This window comes from Amblyraja radiata, chromosome 3 (genome assembly GCF_010909765.2).
Source record: "Amblyraja radiata isolate CabotCenter1 chromosome 3, sAmbRad1.1.pri, whole genome shotgun sequence".
Lineage (NCBI taxonomy): Eukaryota > Metazoa > Chordata > Chondrichthyes > Rajiformes > Rajidae > Amblyraja > Amblyraja radiata.
This window is the reverse complement of record NC_045958.1, coordinates 53,511,182-53,534,008: the sequence shown is the minus strand read 5'-3', so window position 1 is coordinate 53,534,008 and position 22,827 is coordinate 53,511,182. Positions and strand designations below refer to the sequence as shown.

The 22,827-nt window shown below is 40.1% G+C and overlaps 1 protein-coding gene across 1 annotated transcript in view; it reads right to left on the bottom strand.

Annotated features, from left to right (window-relative positions):
- The window catches only part of slc1a1 (solute carrier family 1 member 1), a 74,947-nt gene extending 54,517 nt beyond the window's left edge, over positions 1-20,430 (bottom strand). Inside the window, exon 1 of the mRNA XM_033017813.1 lies at positions 20,340-20,430. Within this exon, the coding sequence (XP_032873704.1) occupies positions 20,340-20,430 (91 nt within the window). The remainder of the gene's footprint in view (positions 1-20,339) is intronic.
- Positions 20,431-22,827: the final 2,397 nt, after the last annotated feature.

The following is a 22,827-nucleotide window of genomic DNA, read 5'->3' as shown; positions in this document are numbered from 1 at the left end:
CTATTTCTTTTCTCCAGAGATACTGCCTGACCAGCTGAGTTAGTTCATCATTTTGTATCTATCTTTGGTTTAAACTAGTACCTGCAATCCCTTCCTTCAAACTTTTAGAGCAGTTTGTTTCAAGAAACAATCCTTCCAAAATTGCATTCAAAAGTCCATTTGAACTGCATTTGTTCAAGGTCTGGCATCAATCATAGGCTGTTTTTTTGTTGTTGGGAGGAACTGCAGATGCTGGTTTACACCGAAGATAGACACAAAATGCTGGAGTAACTCAGTGGGACATGCAGCATTTCTGGAGAGAAGGAATGGGTGACGTTTCTGGTCGAGTCCCTTCTTCAGACTGAAAAAAAACGTTTCGACCCTTCTCTCCAGAGATGCTGCCGGCTTGGCTGAGTTACTCCAGTTTTTTGTGTCTAGTAAGATTGTTTTATTCCCTTAATTCATCTCTCATCAAAATGTTGTTAAACTTCTAGCAAAAAGATTAGGTAAATTGAACATTAACATTATTTTCTCCCCCGACAGCAAGGTCCGTAGACCAGAGGGATAGCAGTGTGTGTCTCTCTATAAAGCAGCGGCTCAAAACATTGCTGATTGGGCAGATCTGCCCAGAAACCACCCCTTTCACACTCACCCCAGCCCTGGGAAACAAAGTTTCCAGAGCCCTACAGTCACCCGCGAACCTCTGAATGAAAGACAAAGCTCAGATGTTCTCTTCAGCAGTGGCGTCCCAGAGTTTCCCAGCGCCTGGCCCAAGTTTTAATTTAAACTCTGGTAAACTGAATTTGTATTAAAAACCCGAATACAATTGGCCCTTAATTGTAAATATGAGAATGTTTTCCTATATTGTACGGTAGACTATCATCCGGTGTAGATACCATAATTGGTACCATAATTACAATTGGTTACATCATTGCATTACATCATGAACTCTCCAAAAGCTATCGGCCGGCGCATGATATTTCATGAATATCCCATAAATCAACGGCAGAGAGCTGACTTTCTGGCGTATCATTCTTTCAACATGGAAGGAGGCCATTTGGCCCATCAAGGCGATGCCAGCTCTGACAGCAATCCCATCAATCCCATTCCCCATTCGTTACCCTGTAATTTATTCTGTCTCACATGCTCGTCAACTGTCCCAGATTCCATTACTCACCGACACACTCGGGATAATTTACAGTGGCAGATTAACCTACGTTCTTTGGGGATGTGGGAGGAAACCAGAGCGGCCGGGGGAATCCCGCTTGGTCACAGGGAAAAGGTGTAACCCTGACACGGACACCACCGGTGGTCAGGATTGAACCTTTTGATCGCTGGAGCTGTGAGAGAACCATGTGCAACCTTCTGCGCCACCGTTCCCAGGCAAACCAACTGCAGGATCCATATCGCATCCACGCTGCTGAAGCCAGAAAAACAATGAGGCAATTTTCCGCACGGTTACTGGTGCCACCAGCTCCAGACACCTTCAGGCTCTGAAGCTGCTGGCAGCCACAGAGGGGAAAGTGTGCAGCTCATCCATGTACCCTTCTCCTTCTCCCCCCACCCCATCCTCCCACCCCTTCTTTCTCTCGCATTATTTCTTGATGGCTTCTTTTGGAAGAAATCACTTTGAAAATTATTGTTTACCAACCCTTCTTGTATTTCACTGCCGAAGCACGGTTTGGTCAATGGGTCTTGTACCTGTGGTAGTTCAATTATTTGTTTCATTACACAATCTTCACAATTTGCCTGGATGTTAGAATATGTCACTATGTAAAGCATGTCAAGATTTAATAGTAATTTACTGGTTACTGGAGGAATCCAGTGCATTAATGCACATGAAAAGTGCATTAATGTAACAAGGATTCATGGCACCGTTTCAATGTGAAAAGTTAAAGTTCTGAAGAGAACTAATGAACTCTCGCAATGCGGCTTTCCCCACACTGCACGGTTCATTCTTTTTGCCACTGTTTCTCAGATCCCCGGTGTGCTTCACTGAAAATTTTCCATTAAGATCTGACTAATCTTCAACATTTCACTTCTGGCACTCGGGCCAAACCCATGAGTTACTCACGAGTCACTACGGTAAACTCACGGGCCACTACATTCTTACAACGAGTTTAAATGTTTCAATTTTTAACTTCAAGAGTAAATTTGACTCGTGGAAAACTTTAAACATGTTTGAAATTTTTCAAGAATTAACAAGTTTCACGGGTACCTGCCGTTAGCGCCACGAGTCGCTAAGTTGCGTCCACGAGTTCCGACGTTCCCGCTACGTTAATTGTACGTGATTACCATGAGTTTAATTTGTTTTAAACTCGGGGCCACTTGTGGGTCGACTCGCACCGTGAGACAGGGGTTTTAAGCTTGTATCTTGTTAGTTATTTCAGAATTATTCAAAATGAAGGCAGTCTTATCAATGGGGGTATGCTTGCTTTCTGTTAATCAATTTTCATTTTAAAGTTGCACATTAATTTACATTAAAGATGTTCATATGGCTGCATTGTCTTGGCAAGCATCATTTAGGATGCATTCCTGGAGGGACAAGAATCTACTGATGTTGGAATCCTGAGCAAAATACAAAATATTGGAGGAACTCAGTGGGTCAGGTAGTGTCACTGGAGGGAATGGAGTTTTTATTGAGACTTCTTCAGACTGATTGAAGTAGGGGGAGAATGCTGGAAAGGAGAGGCGGGCATGGGATCAATCCTTCATGTGGTGCATTAGGATGCATTGATGTATAAGTGACTAATATAAAGATTTAAATCTTATCAGAATTCACCGTATCACCTCTAATGTTAGAAGGAACACATTCAGTTTGATTGAGAAGCCCTTGGGAAATGATATATTATAGTATTCTACACTCTCAGCACCGAAGGACCTGGGAATAGCAATGCAGTCCATTACTTATGCTTTGATTCATGGTCGCAAAGAAACATGGATTTAAAGCAGATTAATCCTATTCTGTTTCCTTTTAACTGTCATGTCTAGAATAACACAAAATGTAAGCAAGGAGTGAAATTTTGCATTTGTCAATGGGAACTAAATTGACAAGTCCTCAAAGCAACTATAAAAATCAAATAGTGTCCATTTGATTCAGACTACATGCCAACAGATTACTCACCACTAATTACAAATGATTGCAACCTTGGCTAACATACTGCTGAGTGGTTGCACACTGCAGCAAAATGCAATTTAAAACCTGACTATCACTAATTTAATTTGTCAGGCATTATTTAAAGTTAACAGCATCTCATAAGGGAGAGGTGCATTATGACTGCAGCAAGTGAAGAATTCAATTAGGATCCCTTTACACGTTCATACATTTCATGCGTAGATTCTCACTGAGGTTCAGGTAGAAGTGCAGAAAGGCTCGCACAGGACATATCTGGCTGATGGCAAGTCCTTTTACCTCTTCTCCTTCCCTTCTAAGCAGCCTGTCCTGTTTTGCATCACTTATGAACATGTTCCCAAACATGTTATGTATTGCTAAGGAAATTACAATAATGCAAATATGTGGGGTAACATTTGGTTATAGCAAAATCTTGGATTAGATTAGATTAGATTAGATATAATTTATTGCCACACAGCCAGGCTGGTGGAAATTTGGGTTGTCTGCAGCTATACAATAATAAAGAACACACAACCACAATAAAACTGTAACACAAACATCCACCACAGCATTCATCACTGTGGTGGAAGGCACAAAATTTGGCCAGTCCTCCTCCATTTCCCCACCGTGGTCAGGACCAGAGTCCAGAGTCAGTCCAGGATCGGCTCTTCCTCACCGGAGACCGCGGCTTTAAGTTGTTGTAGGCCGCAGACCGGCGGTCAAGATTTAAGTCCCCGCACTTAATGTCTCAGCACTTAAAACAAAATGTTGGAGGAGCTCAGTGGGTCAGGTAGTGTTGCTTACAACTTGCTTATTCACTTTAATAGTTAAAAAATATATATGTTAAAAAAATAGACTGTAAAATGTATTACGCTCTTGTGTGATCTGCAGCAACTTTGAACCTAGTTGATAATCCATCAACTAGGAGTGTAGGGAAGTATTTTTTTTGCAGTAAAGCACATGATCAAGGGCGGGGGCACTCAAGCACTGAGCTCCAACGTGGCAGCTCTGTCTACTCAACAAAGTACACCCATTGATGCAAACCTTGCCCATGCTGGATGCTTCAGCACACTGTCAATGCCTTACTAATATAGTCTCTGGTAGTTTCTTGCCTCATCACATAACCATTGAATTATATGCTGGGAAAAAATTGATCTGCTCTCTGTCTAAAATAAAGTATGAATCAGAACAGGTTCTGCACCCATCACAGTAAATATATTAAGTAAACATCCTTCTTGATAAGGTATTTCTGTCTTATTGCTAATGCTACGTCGAATAAATCGTTATGCTTTTTCATTTCTTAATATATTTATGTCATATTTAAATAACTGTAATTCTTAAATAACTGTGCTCAGTCTCACCCAGAATAGGAAGAACAGAAGAATGAATAAGGTCATAAGATCATAAGTGCTAGGAGCAGAATTAGACCATTTTGCCCATTACTGCATCACTCAATCATGGCTGATCTATCTTTCCCTCCTAACCCCATTCTCCTGCCTTCTCCCCATAACCCCTGACACCCCGCCAGATTATCCTTGTCCTGTCCTGCCTGAATTCACAACATTTAGTTCTCACCCACCCGCATTTCTTTCTTCTGGCTGCAGAGGGTTGAATTGTTTGATTCTCTACACCCTGCTGGCATCCAAGGAGGTGAGCTTACTTGCTGTAGTGAGAGAGCCTGCTGTGCAAATAGGCTGTAGTTAACAAATAGGCATCGTGCTTTGCTTGGTATCAAGGGTGGGCGGGAAAGACTGTGGGCCCCTGCCATTGAGGGACTAGCGGTGCATTTCGGAATGCTATTGGCTAGACGTAGCGCTATGGCAGTCACTTAGTATAAAGCAGGCGTCTCCTGCGTGCTCCTTTGTTCTCAGAAGGGAAGTGTCACCAATGGGCTGGATTGCGACTGGCACCTCTGAAGGGGGCATAGAGAGAGGGAGGTGTGCGGCTGTAGAAGAGACCCTGTGCATACCTAGATAAGTAGATGTTTATTCCCTATTGCCAATAAAGTTGATTCAGACTGGAAGGCCTCACCAATGGGCTGTATTGTGACCGGTGTTACGGAAGGGGGCAGAGAGAGAGTACTACTCCCTTTGCTAATAATCTTGATTTACACTGTAACTGAAGTGTGAGCCTTTTTCTATTCTATCAGTCTGATCTTTGAACCTTTTCCCTTGCAAAACTCACCCACTCTCAAAGATTGTTGAACAGAATTTAACAGTACGTAAGTATCTCCGATGGGAACATTTAAAAATATATTCAAATAATTAAAAGAAATAAACACAAAATGAATAAATGTAATTAACACATAAATAAGAAAGCATTAAAGTAAAATAAGTAAAGCTTTAGCCTATACTTACATTTTTTCCAGTGTGGATAGCCACATTCTAGTAAATAGAATTGGCAATGTTGTCACAGGTGTCAGAGGTTATGGGGAGAAGGCAGGAGAATGGGATTATGAGTGAGAGATAGATCAGCCATGATTGAATGGCAGAGTAGACTTGATGGGTCGAATGGCCTAATTCTACTGTCACTTATGATCATATGATCTTATGTTATGCCAACCTTCCCCGGCATAAGTCCCAGGACAGATGGAAAGTGCATTCTCAATGGTGAATCCAGCTACAGATGGAGGAGTCATACTTATCTGCATCTAACCTTTCGGATGTCTTTGACATGTGCTTGCATAGAAATCTGAGTCTGATAGCTGGTGGCTTCCTTCTCTAGTTCTCCTACTAGTTTCACTGTCCTCCTGATTAATGTTATTGTTTGTATGCCTCGTTGACATCTTCCCATATCCAACAATGAACCATTGTACATTTCCTGGAGCATAGTCTGCTTTGATCTGTTCTTTTCACACCTTACATGTTCTTTGTACCCTTCCATATCCCGTTCCCTCTCTCCTGACTCTCAGCCAGAAGAAGGGTCTCGACTCAAAATATCACCCAATCCTTCTCCCCGGAGATGCTGCCTGTCCTGCTGAGTCAAGGGCCTGTCCCACTTGGCGATTTTTTCGGCGACTGCCGGTGTCATATTAGTGTCGCCAAAAGATTTTGAACATTTCAAAATCCAGCGGCGACAGAAAAAATGTTGCGACACTTGAAAAAAACACCGCGCATCATACGTCATCATGCCGTGTCACCACCGCAAATTTTTCGGTGACCTGATACTTCAGTGAATGATGCCGGCATCGCCAAAAAATTGCCAAGTGGGACAAGCCCTTTACTCCAGTGTTTTGTGTCTGTTGTCCTTCATACCTGTTGGCTATCAATCAGCATAATTCAGCCCATTTACATCACCACAAATGATCCAAACAGGCAATTTACAACATTATTTCTGCCAGACCACAATTTCTTCTTACTATTATTTCTCATCAATGGCCTTAATTAACAGATCTAACCAATTGTTGCAAATTATCTGTATTTAAAAATATATCCACACCTTTTCTACTACCTGTACTTAAAACAATGCTTTAGGTGTGATTTATCTTTTTATTCAAGAGAGTTACAGAAGGGACATCTTTTCTGAATTTCTTTTAATCACATGTTATGTGAATAAGATCTTTCCACAGTTAATCCCTGCTATATTCTCATAATTGGAAGCACACTTTCACAACCATATTCAGATGAAAAAGCAAAGATCATAAAGTTAACAAGCAACAACTCATCTTCTAAAGAAATGTCACTGAGATGGATACATTTTTGGATTGATTGATTGAAAGATACAGTCTGGAAATAGGCCTTTCAGCCCATCGTCATTGCTGACATCAATCACCCACTCACTTTAGTTCTATGTTATCCCACTTTTGCATCCACCCTCTACCCACTAGGGCCAACTTTACAGAAGCCAATTAACCTACAATCCCACGTGATTTGGGGACATGGGAAACCCAAGTGGTCACTAGGGAGAACATGCAAACTCCACACAGACTGCACCAAAGGTCAGAACCCAGGCCTCTGACGCTGTGAGGCAGCAACCCTATTGCCATCCAATTTGTTGTCATAATTGTTCATACTGCAATAATTATTGTGATAACTGAATAATTGTGATACTAAATAGCTGTTTAGTTCAGAGCTTCTGAGTTACCAACATGGCAAAGAAGTTGCAACGTTATTTTCACTCACACATGTTCTAAATTCTAATGATTCGCAACATGAATTTTCAATAAAGATTCTGGTGGATCACTTTGTTTGACTAATCATTACTGGCACTGTGTAGAATATTACACAGTATCTTCTTCAGATTATGAATCATGACAATGAAATATACCAGAATGAATAGGATTGGAAAAAAAATAAAAGCGTACATATATTCCTAAACATATTCCTTACGATTTATTGCAAGGTAATGAAATCTGTTTATAAAGCTCTGATGGTGCTTCAATGCAAATGGTGGTGTGCATTATATGATGACGAATCATGTTACTGTATCTCTAGATGTGTTGCTTCAGGTTGTCCGTGAAATGGAAATTACATAAAAATTAAACAAACTATTAAAATATTTTTAGTAATTTTGTTACCATGTTTATAATATGCCATGGTCAGTATCTCTCAACCATACCCTATTGATAATTCAATTAATCAGGATTAAGAATATTTAAAGGCATCATAATTATGAAGACATCTTATGATTAAGATCAATGCGTGACTATTTCTGATTTGTCTTTGAATTTTCAGAAGCAATATCTGTGATAAATTTCCCAATGGAGGATTTATCTTACTCATGGCCTTCAATTGCATCATTATCTCAGGTTTTATTTCAAAATAATATTTTAATTGCTGTCATAAGTTGAATGCTATCCTGAGTTTATATTTGGAATGGTTTTAATATTGCAGTGTATTATTAGTAATTCCAGAAACAATAATGGATTAATGTTATCCAAAGAAGATTGCTTTGAAACAAGCTATTTTGCTTAATAGTACAAGATATACATTTGGCAGGAAAGAAATTCACATTAGGCAGGAAATGGTTGGGTAGGATGATGGGACTGAAGGCTGATAAATCCCCAGGGCCAGAGGGTCTGCATCCCAGGGTACCTAAGGAAGTGGCTCTAGAAATCATGGACGAATTGGTGATCTTTTTCCAATGTTCTATAAATTCAGGATCAGTTCCTGGGGGTTGGAGGGTAACTAATGTTATCCCACTTTTTAAGAAAGGCGGGTGAGAAAAAACAGGGAATTATAGACCAGTTAGCCTGACATCGGTGGTGGGGAAGATGCTGGAGCCAATCATAAAAGATGAAATAGCGGCAAATTTGGATAGCAGTAACAGGATCGGTCCGAGTCAGCATGGATTTATAAAGGGGAAATCATGCTTGACTAATCTTCCTGAATTTTTTGAGGATGTAACTTGGAAAATGGACAAGGGAGAGCCAGTGGATGTGGTGTACCTGGACTTTCAGAAAGCATTTGATAATGTCCCACATAGGAGAATAGTGGGCAAAATTAGAGCACATGGTATTGGGGGTAGAGTGCTGACATGGATAGAGAATTGGTTGGCAGACAGGAAACAAAGAGTAGGGATTAATGGGTCCCTTTCAGAATGGCAGGCAGTGACTAGTGGGGTACCGCAAGGCTCGGTGCTGGGACCGCAGTTATTTACAATATACATCAATGATTTAGATGAAGGGATTCAAAGTAACATTAGAAAGTTTGCAGATGACACAAAGCTGGGTGGCAGTGTGAACTGTGAGGAGGATGCTATGATGGTGCAGGGGACTTGGACAGGTTGGGTGAGTGGGCAGATGCATGGCAGATGCAGTTTAATGTGGATAAATGTGAGGTTATCCACTTTGGTGGCAAAAACAGGATAGCAGATTATTATTTGAATTGTGTCAAGTTGGGAAAAGGGGAAGTACAATGGGATCTGGAGGTCCTTGATCAGCCATGATCATATTGAATGGCGGTGCAGGCTCGAAGGGCCGAATGGCCTACTCCTGCACCTAATTTCTATGTTTCTATGTTTCTATGTTTCATCAGCCACTGAAAGTAAGCATGCAGGTACAGCAGGCAGTGAAGAAAGCGAACGGCATGTTGTTCTTCATAACAAGAGGAGTTGAGTATAAGAGCAAAGAGATCCTTCTGAAGTTGTACAGGGCCCTAGTGAGATCACACCTGGAGTATTGTGTGCAGTTTAGGTCTCCAAATTGGAGGAAGGACATTCTTGCTATTGAGAGAGTGCAGCGTACGTTCACGAGGTTAATTCCCGGGATGGCGGGACTGTCATATGCTGAGAGAATGTACCGGCAGGGCTTGTAAACTCTGGAATTTAGAAGTATGAGAGAGGATCTTATTGAAATTGTAAGATTATTAAGGGATTGGACACGCTAGAGGCAGGAAACATGTTTCCGATGTTGGGGGAGTCCAGAACCAGGGGTCACAGTTGAAGAATAAGGGGTAGGCTATTTAGACCGGAGATGAGGAAAAACATTTTCACCCAGAGAGTTGTGAATCTGTGGAATTCTCTGTCTCAGAAGTGGAGGTCAATTCTCTGGATGCTTTCAAGAGAGAGTTAGGTAGAGCTCTTAAAGATAGCGGAGTCAGGGGATATGGGGAGAAGGCAGGAATGGGGTACTGAATGTGGATAATCAGCCATGATCACAGTGAATGGTGGTGCTGGCTCGAAGGGCCGAAAGGCCTGCTCCTGCATCTATTGTCTATTGTCTATATAGAAATGAACAGGATTTCCATGGTATCTTTGTTATTACTTGAAGTTGTCTCAAACCTCTGCAACCCATCATACACTTTTGAAATGTATCACTGCGGCAACGAGTGGACAGACAACATTCAGGATATCGCCTGATCAGGTATATCCATAAATCGTTGGAAACTCAATGGACAATAGACAACGGGTGCAGGAGCCAGCACCGCCATTCGAGTCATTCGAGCCAGCACCGCCATTCAGTATCCTGTTCCTGCCTTCTCCCCATATCCCCTGGCTCCGATATCTTTAAGAGCTCCATCTAACTCTCTTGAAAGCATCCAGAGAATTGGCCTTCACTGCCTTCTGAGGCAGAGAATTCCACAAATTCACAACTTTGTGTGAAAAAGTATTTCCTCATCTCTGTTCTAAATGTCTTACCCCTTATTCTTAAACTGTGGCCCCTGGTTCTGGACTCCCCCAACATCGGGAACATGTTTCCTGCCTCTAGCATGTCCAAACCCTTAATAATCTTATATGTTTCAAACATCCCCTCTCATCCTACTAAATTCCAGAGTATACAAGCCCAGCTGCTCCATTCTATCAACATATGACAGTCCAGCCATCCCGGGAATTAACCTCGTGAACCTTCGCTGTACTCCCTCAATAGCAAGAATGTCCTTCCTCAAATTTGGAGACCAAAACTGCACACAATACTCAAATAAATTGCAGGAGCCCTTGCTGAGAGATATGTGTCATCATTAGCCACGAGTGAGATGCCTAAAGACTGGAGGATGGCTAATATTGTGCCTTTATTTAAGAAGAGATGCAAAGAAAAACTTGGTAACTATTGAGTAGCAAGCCTGAAATCCGTGGTAGGTGGGTTACTGGAGGGGATTCTGAGGGATAAGATATATATGCAATTGCAAAGGCAGGAGTTAATTAGGGATACTAAGCATGCCTTTGTGCAAGGAAGATCATGTCACATGAGTATGATTGAATTTTTCAAAGAAATAACCTAGAAGGTTAATGAAGGCAGAGCTGATGATATAATCTATATGGACTTCAGCAAGGCCTTTGATAAGTTTCCACATTTTAGTCTGTTCAGGAAGTTTGGATCGCATGGGATCCAAGGAGAGCTAGCTAATTGGATACATAATTGGCTTGATGGCAGGAAGTAGATGGTGGAAAATAGACACAAAAAACTAAGCGGTTCAGGCAGCATCCCTGAAGAACATGGATAGGCAACATTTTGGGTTGGAAACCTTCTGCAGACTCATTTAGTGATGGTGGAAGGTTGTCTTGCAGACTGCAGGCCGTTGACTAGGTGTGTGCCTCAGGAGTTAGAGCTGAGCCCACTGTTGTTTGTCATTTACATCACGATTTGGATGAGAAAGTACACAGCATGCTCAGAAAGTTTGCAGATTACACTAAAATAGTTGAGTGATGAAGACAATGCAGAAAGTCATCAAGCGGCCTTGATCAGCTGGGTAAGTTGGCAGGAAAAAGGCAGATGGAGTTTAATACAGATAAATGTGAGGTGTTGCAATGTGGGAAGTTGAACCAGGGTAGAAATTTCACAATGAAGTGTAGGGTAATGGGAAGTGTTATAGAACAGAGGAACTGAAGAATATCTAAGAAAGTTATTGGCTGCAAACTTCCCTCCATTGACAAATTGTACACTGCAAGGGCCAGGAAGTGAGCAGGTAAGATCATCTCTGACCCCTCTCACCTTGGCCACAACCTCTTTGAATCAATTCCCTCTGGAAGGCAACTCCGGACTGTCAAAGCTGCCACAGCCAGACATAAAAACAGCTTTTTTTCCACGAGTAGTAGCTCTACTCAATAACCAAAAATCTGTAGCCTCCTTTTACCCTGGCATTTTATTTAATTCACATGTTAAATCAATAATGTTTTATTATTAATGCTTAATGTTTTATGTGTCATTCCTAACTGTCATGTTGTCACTTGTGGGCGGAGCACCAAGGCAAATTCCTTGTATGTGAATACTTGGCCAATAAATCTATTCATTCATTCAAATAGATAATTCCTTTATTCCTTGGAGCATGGAAGACTAAGGGGTTATTTTTATAAAGGTGTACAACATCACGAAGGGCATAGTTTGGGTGAAAGCACACAGTCTTTTTCCAAGGTTTGTGAAATCAAGAACTAGTGAGCATAGGTTTAAGGTGAGAAGGGAAAGATTTAATATGAATTTGAGGGGCAACCTTTTTCACGAAGAGGGTGGTACATTTATGGAACAAGCGACCAGAGGAAATAGTTGAGGCAAGTAAACTAATAACATTTAAAAGACAATTGGACAGGTACATGGACAGAGAGATATACATCAAACATGGGATAATGTGGTGTCTTGGTAGGCATGGACAAGAGGGCTGAAGACCCATTTTTGTGCTGTAAGACTATTTACATTATCGGACCCTTATTCAAAGAGCATTGTGAGATATTTCAGTCATACCTGAATGGAAATTAAAGACTTCTGTTTAACACCTCATCAATTACTCTAATCCGTGAAGAAACACAAATCTACAATCTGCTAATGCAGAGGTGCCAGTATTATGAATTAATCCAGGATGAAATTTCTAAACTGGGATTTAACACATACATTTAGGTCAATCCTCAATGGATAATTTTCCAATTACCATAAAATTTATCTTACAAATTATGAAACTAAGCACCTCTTCAATTGTTCAGGAATTCTAAGATGTGCGTGTCATTCAACTCCTTGATCATTTCCATCCCACATTTACACGACAGGCTTGATTTTCTACAAAACAAGGAACTTTGTCCATCTGGATATCAGCAATAAGATGTTGTGTAGTTCATAGTGTAATGAGAACATATTGAGCCAACAGGCACAGGTAGGCATCACTGTTTTGTTTAGTTTAGAGATCCAGCATGGAAACAGACCCTTCAGCCCACCGAACATGCCAACTGTTGATCACCCAATCACACTAGTTCTACGTTATTCCACCATCTCATCTGTGTAGCTGGGACATGTTGGCCGGTGTGGGCAAGTTGGGCCGAAGATCCTGTTTCCACGCTGTATCATTCTATGACTCTATGAGTAGTCATTAGGGCTATTTTGTAGAAGCCAATTATCTCACAAACCCACATGTCCTCCGGATGTGGGAGGAAACAGCTACACCCGAAAGAAACCGACACAAACACAGGGAAAACATGCCAACTCCAATCAGACAGCACCCGAGGGCAAGCTCAAACCCGGACCATATATAATTTCATTGGCCACAAATAAAAGAAATGGGGTAAGGGCAGCATATTCTCTTTCCTGAAAGACAGCAGTGACCCAGAGTGTATTTACAACATCTTGATGGAGTTATGGTTTTCATTCCTGAATTGAACATCTTTTTCAAATTTCAGATTTATTTCATTATTAGAATTTAAATTCCCCAAGGTGGGAATTTGAACTCATGTCTCAATGCCAGTGTAATGGGCACTTACTGGCAGCCTTCCTTGTAATAGAACTATTATGTTACTATACTGCAGCGGTTTCAAGTTAGAGGATGAATATATCTGGTCTTAATACTGGGTAACTTCTGTTGACATGCTTAAATTTGCAGCATGGAAATACTAAGTTAAATATTAGTGCTGATTTTTATTTCCAACTTGCATATTATTTTGATTTAATTTATCAGGAACAGTTGATGTTTTTGTTTATTTCTGCTTCTATTAATTTCTGTTATACTGGGCTTGTCATTACATCAAATCATCTTAATAATTTACCAAAGTTGGTCTCATACCGACTGTTCTGTACAAATGTAATTTTGACATACTTGGAGAAAACCTGGGTAGATTTTCTCATTTGGGCGGCTAACTAGTGGAAGGTGCATTTATTCAGTCTTTTTTCAGGTAGAATGATGTATCTATTTTTTTTAAACAGGCTAGTAGAGAAATGTTGAGATATTTCATTTCACAAATACAATGGGCACTCAAAAAAGAACATGAAACAAACTTAAATGTATTTGTTTCCTGCAAAGGAACAGAAAAACATAAAAAGCCAAAGGTAGACAAAAATGCTAGAGAAACTCAGCGGGTGAGGCAGCATCTATGGATCGAAGGAATAGGTGACGTTTCGGGTCGAGAACGTTTCGGGTCTGATCGGTCTGAAGAATGGTCTCGTCCCGAAACATCACCTGTTCCTCAGCCGTTGAGTTTCTCCAGCATTTGTGTCTACTTTCGATTTTTCAAGCATCTGCAGTTCTTGCTTAAACATAAAAAGCCAATGTGCTCCTGCCTCTTTTGCAGCCTATCTGGTTTTGTTCCTATTCCCCAGTGTGCTTTTGTAGCTTCCCTTTAAATATATATATATTATTTTTAATTTAATATTTAAATATTCTCATCCTCATAAGAATAAATAGCAAACTGAAATATTTATTTTAGACCTCTCCTGCTTCTAAAGTCAGCAAAGTCCATCCCATTTTGCCAGCCATTAGACACGTATTAACACTAATCCTACATTAATCCAATTCTTAATCTCCTCACATTCTCATCAATGCCACCTAAATACTCGGGCTATTTGTAATGACTGATTAAGAAAGGAAACTGGTGCACCTGGAGGAAACCCATTCTACCCCAGGGGCGCATGCAAACTCCACACACTGGAGATCAGATTTGAGCCCACTTTTCTGGCACTTTACCAGCTGCGCCTGAGCCATTCCAAGGGGCATGCAAAGGGTTGTTGGGAGCATGACGTCCCCACTCACCCAATACTCTTCCAAAATATAACTTTGGATGTGCAGAATGTTCGGAATGCATGACTATGCTCCTCCAAAGAGTTCAAATTTAAACTCCTGTGCATACTACTGAATTTGGAATTATCATAGAACAGTACAGCACAGAAACGGGCACCTTTGGCCACAATGCCTATTCCAACATGATGCCAAAACCAACTCTTATCTGCCTGCACATAATCCATATTCCTCCATTCCCCACATACCCATGAGCCAATCCAAATGTCTTGTAAATGCCACCTGGGGAACTTCCTCCACCAACAGCACATTCCAGGCAGCCACCTCCCTCAGTGTATAACAAAAATATTGCCACGCACATCTCCTTTAAACTTTACCCCTCTCATCTTAAAGATATACCCTGTAGTTCCCATGCTCTGATATCTCCATCCTGAGAAAAAGCTTCTATCTACCCTATCTATGCCTCTCATAATTTTATATACTTCTATTGTCTCCCCTTAACCTCTGGTTTTCCAGAGAAAACAATCCATGTCTGTTTAACCTCTCCTAGCAGCTAACATCCGCAAATCCAGGGCATAATTCTGGTAAACCACCTCTGCACCTTTACAAATGCCTCCGCATCATTCCTGTAATGGAATACTCCAAGTGTGGCCTTACCAAAGTCCTATAAGGCTGCATTGTTATTTGCTGACACTTATATTCCTGTGTCTCCTCTGTCAAATTCCTATGGTCGTCTTTAAACGTTCGATTTTTCTAGTGAAGATCGTCACTTTCACTTTTTCTGATAGATGTTCTCAGTTTTGGGATTGCTGTTCTCTCAAGGCAATTTGCAATTTAAGGACCTAATTCCCTCTGTTTATGGTCTGTTATACAACACAAAAAAAAACCCAGCCTAATCCTTTTATGGCTGATCCAATGGATAAAAAATACATGTCCTAAACAGCTTTCCGTCAAAGATTTGTTTGCAGGTTTTTAATGTCCCTCTCTGAAATATTTAGGCAAATATTTTGTTTTAAATCCCTTCATCGTAATGGATCAGAATATCAATTGATCACCTGTAAATAAAATATAATCGTGATTTTATTATTGTACTTGATCGTTGATTCATAGGCATGATTTTTAACCATTACCTCTTTATGGTGTCAGTTTGAGATATAATAAGTGGCGACATTTCTCCATGCTTATTTCAACACAGATCTTTAAAATTTACAATGCTAATTTTTCAGGATAATATTTAGTTAAAATTAACTGAGTGATATTGTTACATCTGGATTACTTTATGCATCAACAGAATGAAATGGCCAAAGGTCTCGTGGTTTACAAAAATGAACTCTAATTACTGATTGAGAACACAATTCAGTGTTTACATATGTACGTTTCACCAGTATTATATTAACTACATAACTTTGTGTTTACCCTTTTCAGTTTTACGTTCTGTCATGTGTGATACTGATAAATGGATGCAAGAAATAATTTCTTGATTGCATTAATTGATTAATATGAACAGAATTAGATTTATGATTGATAAACTGAAATTGAGACTATCGATAGATCTAAACCAGAGGTGCCCAATGGAAATTGCTGAACAGCCATGTGAGTTATAGCAAAACAATGCAAAGTCCATCCTAATCAAAAACAACTCGCAAATCTTACTCTTTATCTTATTATTTTTCCCATATCAAATGTGTGGAAGGGCTAAAGTATATACTGTAAGTGTCACATATTATGATCAGATGCTAAATGACAATATCTTCTCCTCAATTTCAGTTACCATTCAGAAATGTAATGGTTAATTTTGGATTCCCAATTATTTATCTGCATTTAAAGGGCAGTAAAATCTCAATCCAATCACAATCCATTTGCTGTAACTACTAAGAAATATTGTGCAATCAATCATTGCTTGGGGCTTCCATTTGTTCCAACCCATTTGGTTCTTAGTAGCAGACTGGAAGGAGTAGCATCCTTCTCTCTATATATGTATACCACATTATAATGAATGCAAAGATACAAAAGTAATATTAGCTGGCATGCGTCTATCACAGACAAAGCTTTCTCTCCCCCTCCCCCCGCCCACTCTCCCTGCCTCCCTAGCTCCACCTCCACCGCAAGTTTCACCATGTTTAGCAACCACACAGTTCTCAGTAATCTTCAGGTGTTCCTGTCAAGGCCATTCTGAAAGCAGAATAGCAACTATGCTTCAGACTGCAAAAATGTAACCCATCCACTGACATTTCTGATGCCTTCTAATAGCTTGTGCTGTTGGAAGGCCTTTCCAATTGTTTCAGATGTCTCTGCTGTTTTACGATCAGTTATGACCCTTAGAGACAATTGAAAAAAAAATTGAAATGATTTTAAAAAGTAAGTTCATTTAAAATGCAGTTACCCTATGTAAATGAATTAAAATATTGATATTAATTCAAATAAATTAAAATTAAAACATTAATTTAATCACCTTAATGAAGTTTGGTGACGCATTCTAGTTCATATATGTGTGCTTAAAGCTGAGGAATTGGATATGAACTGCATCTGCACATTAGCTCAGGGTCATTCAGGAACATCACAGGACTCAGTGGTGAATCCAAGGTCAGATCAGAGGTCAGTCAATGACATATGCTTTGCTGCTAGCTGGCAGCTCTGTATGGTCTCACAGCTAGCTATTAGTGCACCCCATCATCTTCTTTCTCTCCACAGTTGTTGCCTAGCATACCGAGACATTTCCAGATATATTTACCTGTTTTTAATGCCTTGGCTAAATAGAAACATGGTATTCCATCTTTGCCTTTGGAGCTTGCAGTCTCACTCTAACTATAGATACCTTTATTCCAAAGCTTATCGCTACAATTCATCAAAGGCAGTTCATCAAATTCCATTGTTAAGCTTCAAATAACTGAGCAAACTCTCTTTTTGTCAATTCCTGCAAAATTGTACTTCAACTTTTCTTTAAATATCTCCAAGTACAGTAAATCCTTGTTTTAACGCACCTCATTATAATGCATTTTGGTTATAGCGGTCAGACCTACTGATATACTACCAGAGGCACCCCCGACCCACACCGACTTCCCCGGCCAGACCTACTGCTGCCACTGCTGACTCACATGACTTCCTCGGCCACTTCCAGGCCGTGCCTGCCACCACCAACCCTTACCTGCACACCAGCCACCCACGGGCCGTAACCAATGACTGCGCCGATCCTCTCCTCTCCCCTGGCAGCCAGCAGGCTGGGCCCGTCAACTCACCTGGATTTCAAGCCAGTGTGTGTGAAGAAAAGTCCCGAGCCGAAACATTGCCTATCCATGTTCACCAGATATAGACACAAATTGCTGGAGTAACTCAGCGGGACAGGCAGAGAAGGAATGGGTGATGTTTAGGGTCGAGGCCCTCCTTCAGAGTGGGAGAGGGAAACTAGAGATATGGAGGGGTAAGGTGTGAAAACTACAGATCAAAACAGATGATGATCAGGGAAATGTAGAATGGTTCATTGTTGGCTGTGGGGAAGGTGACAACTAGGCATAAAAACAGTAAGATAAATCAATATTGATACCATTGGGTTGTAAGCTGCACAAGCAAAATATGAGGTGCTGTTCCTCCAATTTGTGTTTGGCCTCATTCTGACAGTAGAAGAGGTCCAGGACAGAAAGGGTCAGTATGGGAATTGGAGGGGAGTTAAGATGTTTAGCAACTGGAGGATCGCATAGGCCTTGGCAGACTGAGATGCTGCCTGACCTGCTGAGTTACTCCAGCACTTTGTGTACTTTTGTGGATTAACCAGCAACTGCAGTTTGTTTCTACTACTTATACAATGACAATACCTTATTCTGTTATCTGCATTATCGGACACCACTCCCCTCCTATAGTCAGTCTATTATAACGAGGATTTACTGTAAGGAAATGACACTGGATGAACGCTCATTATCGACCATATATTATACTTATACACAAAGACTAAACAATTCTAGACACACTTCATTTTTGCTGAGATGAAACATGGGTCACATCTCTCTGAGCAAACTTAAAATTTAAATCTCTGATGTGATCACGGATAATCATTTCAAAGGGGCAGTTCATTGTAATGTATTAGCATTGGAATGCGGGTCAGTTACAATACGATATCACTCTGAATGAATTCAAATGAATTCTGTGCAAACAATACTGAATAGAATTGGGCTCTGATAAGTGCAACCTAATAAAATTATTTTCCTCCAGAGCGCAGACGTGACTATTTTGAATACATCATGTATTAATAAAGCCACCAGTTGCAGATGTTCAGGTGATAACATGCGTTTTGTAATCAGAAGACATGGAGTGAAAGTTACATACAGATAATAGGGAATCTGTTATTGAAAGAAGAAGGATAGTTAGTAAATTAGTAAAGTAAGTAAATTAGAGGTGATGATTGGACACTTTGGAAGAACATTATTGTTTTTGCAATAATCCTCTGAAATCAATTTTACAGAATTACATTGAGAGAAAAATCATGATGCACATAGCGTTTAGCCATTATTTGTGAAATTTAGAAAACCAATTGTATTGTTTATGAGCTAAATTGATTTTTTAAAAATAATTTTACTTTAATTATCAATGAAATTATAATTCAGAAAGAATAAGAAAGAACTGCATCTTTTACCCAAATCCAGTTAGAAATCATTTACTGTAAATAAGTTAATACATAATTCATTTGTTACTATATTCTTTGTTCATTCCTCTATTATTCCTGAGAAAAGTTGAAAAGCTTTTCAAGTCAATTGGGAATCTCTCTTTCTTTCTCTTTTGTTGTTTCTCAGTCACCTTTTCGCCTTCTTTCTCTCTCTCTCTCTCTCTCTCTCTCTCTCTCTCTCTCCTCTCCTCTCATCTTCTCTCTCTCCTCTCTCTCCCTCTCTCTCCCTCTCTCTCTCTCTCCCTCTCTCTCTCCCTCTCTCCCTCTCTCCCTCTCTCTCTCTCCCTCTCTCCCTCCCTCTCCCTCTCTCCCTCCCTCTCCCTCCCTCTCTCCCTTTCTCTCTCTCCGCTCTTCTCCCCTCTCTCCCTCTCCTCCTCTCTCTCCTCTCCCCCCCTCTCCCTCTCCCCCCCTCTCCCTCTCTCTCTCTCTCCCCCCCTCTCTCTCTCTCAATCTCTCTCTCTCTCTCTCTCTCCCTCTCTCTCTGCAGTAGCACCCATAAATGATAGTGCATCTTTCCCCAACAGATGGAAAGTGGATATTCTCACAACACAAGAAAAAAGAGCATCTCTTAGTTCTTTCATTCGCACTCCTCGCTTAGTATGAAACTGAAATTATTTTTGTAGATTCTTCATCATTTTGTTTGCAAATCAATTTCACATATTTGAGATAATTTCACTTCAAACACCCCTGAATACTTCCCAGTAGTTAAGTACAGAGAGCTGTGGCTTCAACCTGGGAAGAGATTGTTTGCTCACCTTCAGTGAATATTAAGTAATAGATAACCCAATGAATTAAATTAACAGAAAAGAGAATAAATAAAGAGAATAAAATTGCAAAATACCATTTCATGTGATGGGCTGATTAACTCTTACATTTACTAGCTAGAGCTAGATATTTCATTGCAATGTTACATATATAACTCATTAAAAATGCTATCTGGCATTTGTTTTTGTGTAGGTTTAAAAAGCTTTGGGACAATGGTATAATGGAATCCTGCATAATTTGTCAAACCAATTAATTTAAGCATTAAAAACCGCACAATTGAAGCATCAGCCGCACTAGCAGGTGTTAATATTAACACGGTGATATGAATACTAATAAGATCTAGAATGTAGCTATATTATACAGAACTCTATATAATAACATGAATCTATTCAGATCTTTTCCTTTACGAAGAAATATTCATTGTACATCAACAAAATATTCAAGAGCTTACACATGCAAAGCTTACCTAACACTACAGCGAGAATTGTACTCATGAGCAACCAGTTCTTCCTCAAAACAGCTTTAAAATCACATCCTTTTTTGGATTTCTTCCCCATGTTTGTTGAAGATTAGAATTCAAAGGAACAAATTAAAAATACACGCATGCACAGACACTCTCACAGACACAGTGCTGAATTCAGTGTGAAATCCTGCTGCCTTTACTCCTCTGCACTATATTCCGTCACTGCAGACACAGTTGTAACTAAGCACCACCCCCTTTTGAATGCAGTGAGAGGAGCCTAACAATGGCTACCCCTGAACATAAAACTACATTTTTAAAACACCCTCTCCTTCATTTAAACATGGATTCTGCAAATCCCAGATGGTAAAAATCAACCCTACCAGTTCCTGGCATATATTCCCTGGAGTATTTTGCATTATGAATGGTGAAATAAAATTCCTTCACATTGTATATAAAATGGGCCTTCTGAAAAGGATTAATGTTTTTCCTCAATGTTTATTGAAAAGAACTGGGAAACTTATAGGTTCTGGCAGACTATTATTTAAGATCAAATGTTGGTGATATTTAATGATCAAAAAGAGTGACACAGATCACAAGGGCAGTTAAATACATCTGCCAGTGCACATTGTGCTTAAACTAAAATAAATGAATCTTGCTCCAAATTAATGTATGTTCAGAAATCTGCTTCTGTTAAAAGCTAGTTTGTTCTGTCTTTTTACCACCCAAGAAAATAAAATCTTCATTAAATCCAACAGTCCTGAAGTGCGTGTGCAGATAGGATATATCAAAATATATTCAATATGAACAAAAGATTTTGTACAAAATTATTATTTATAAAAATTATACTTGTTGTTGACTATCAGATACTTTGAACCAGCGATCAACCACTTTTAACTCAGTGGGTCGGACAGAATGTCTGGAGAAAAGGAATAGGTGACATTTCGGGTCCAGACCGTTCTTTAGCATACTGTGTCTATCTTCGGTTTAAACCAGCATCTGCAGTTCCTTCCTACACATCAATCACTTTTAACGTGGCTTCCCACCAAAATATGAATCAGACCAAACATTCTTTCTAGTTCTTAACTGAAATCCAATATTGAGATGTACTTCAACAGCAGTAAAAGTAAAATAGTCCCAAGTGCAGCATTCTCTCAGAACATTTTGCATTGTAAACTTGCTGGCTCCAATTGGAAATATGTAAATATATCTAAGACTAAGTGTTGAGATGATCAACTGAAAACCTGTTGAATGGATTTACACCATAATACTGACACACACCACACAATGAGTTACCAATCTCCAGAACTTGTTGCTCATCTCCTGAGTTTGCTAGTCTCCAGGGATTATTAATCTCCTGAGTTTGCTAGTCTCCACAACTTCATTCCAGTTAAACATCTCTACCATTGCTTCATACTAGCAACCTGTTTGCAGATTATGACCATTTGTCAGCTCTTCACATGAATATCACAAGAATATTGGGGGGAAAAAGCAGAAATGCTGTATACAATAAAGACTATGGGACCAGACAAAATCTAATCTGTGGTACTGAAAACATGCTCCCCAGAACTAGCTGCACTTTTATTCCGAGTGGTTCCGGTGCAGTTATATATCTGGCAACTACCAGACAGTGTAGAAAATTGCCTAGATGTATCTTGTTCACAAAAGGCTGGAACAATCCAATTTGGCTTATTGGAGAACAAAGGAGGGAATTGCCGTGAGGGAGGGGATGGAGAACAAGAGTGTACCTGGCACGGGATACTTTGTAACTTTGTCTGCACCCTTTGCGTGCAGACCATTGCACACCTTGGGTCTGCAAGCAAAGAATTTCACTGTGACTTGTCACATGTGACAATAAAGTATTCAATTCAATGCAATTTAATGCTGGCCAATCAGCCCGCTGTTGTCTTCAGCAAAGTGATGCAAGCTGTCATTGATAGTGCTGCCAGGTCACACTTACTCACCAATAGTCTACTCAATGTTGCCCAGGCTGGGTTTTACCAGGACCACTCAGTGCCAGACCTCATCTCACTCTCGGTCCAAATGTGAAACAAAGAGCTGAGTCCCAAAGTCAAATTGAGAGTGACTGTCCTTCACACCAAGGCAGCATTTAAACAAGTGAACCATTTGGCACTCTGTTGAAACAAATGTTGTTGGAGTAATACTTTGCATATGGTTGATGGAGGCCAACAACCCCAGCGCCAGGATATCATGGCAGAAGTTCCAATGTCATTTGTGCAATTGTCAATGTTCTAGTGCCAATCACCTTTAACTGCTTCACCAATGACTTATTTTTTGCATCATACGCAATGAGCAACCAAGCTTAAGGTCTTAAAGCTTAAAATGGTGCAGCTTCTGAGGAGATTGCAGTGCTTGGGACCATTTTATGTTTACTGCTATTGAAATATTGCTTTCTGGCTTATATGTCTGTGACACTTGATGATGTTTGCACAATGTTCAATTCCATTCACAGCTCCTCAGCAAATAAAGCTGC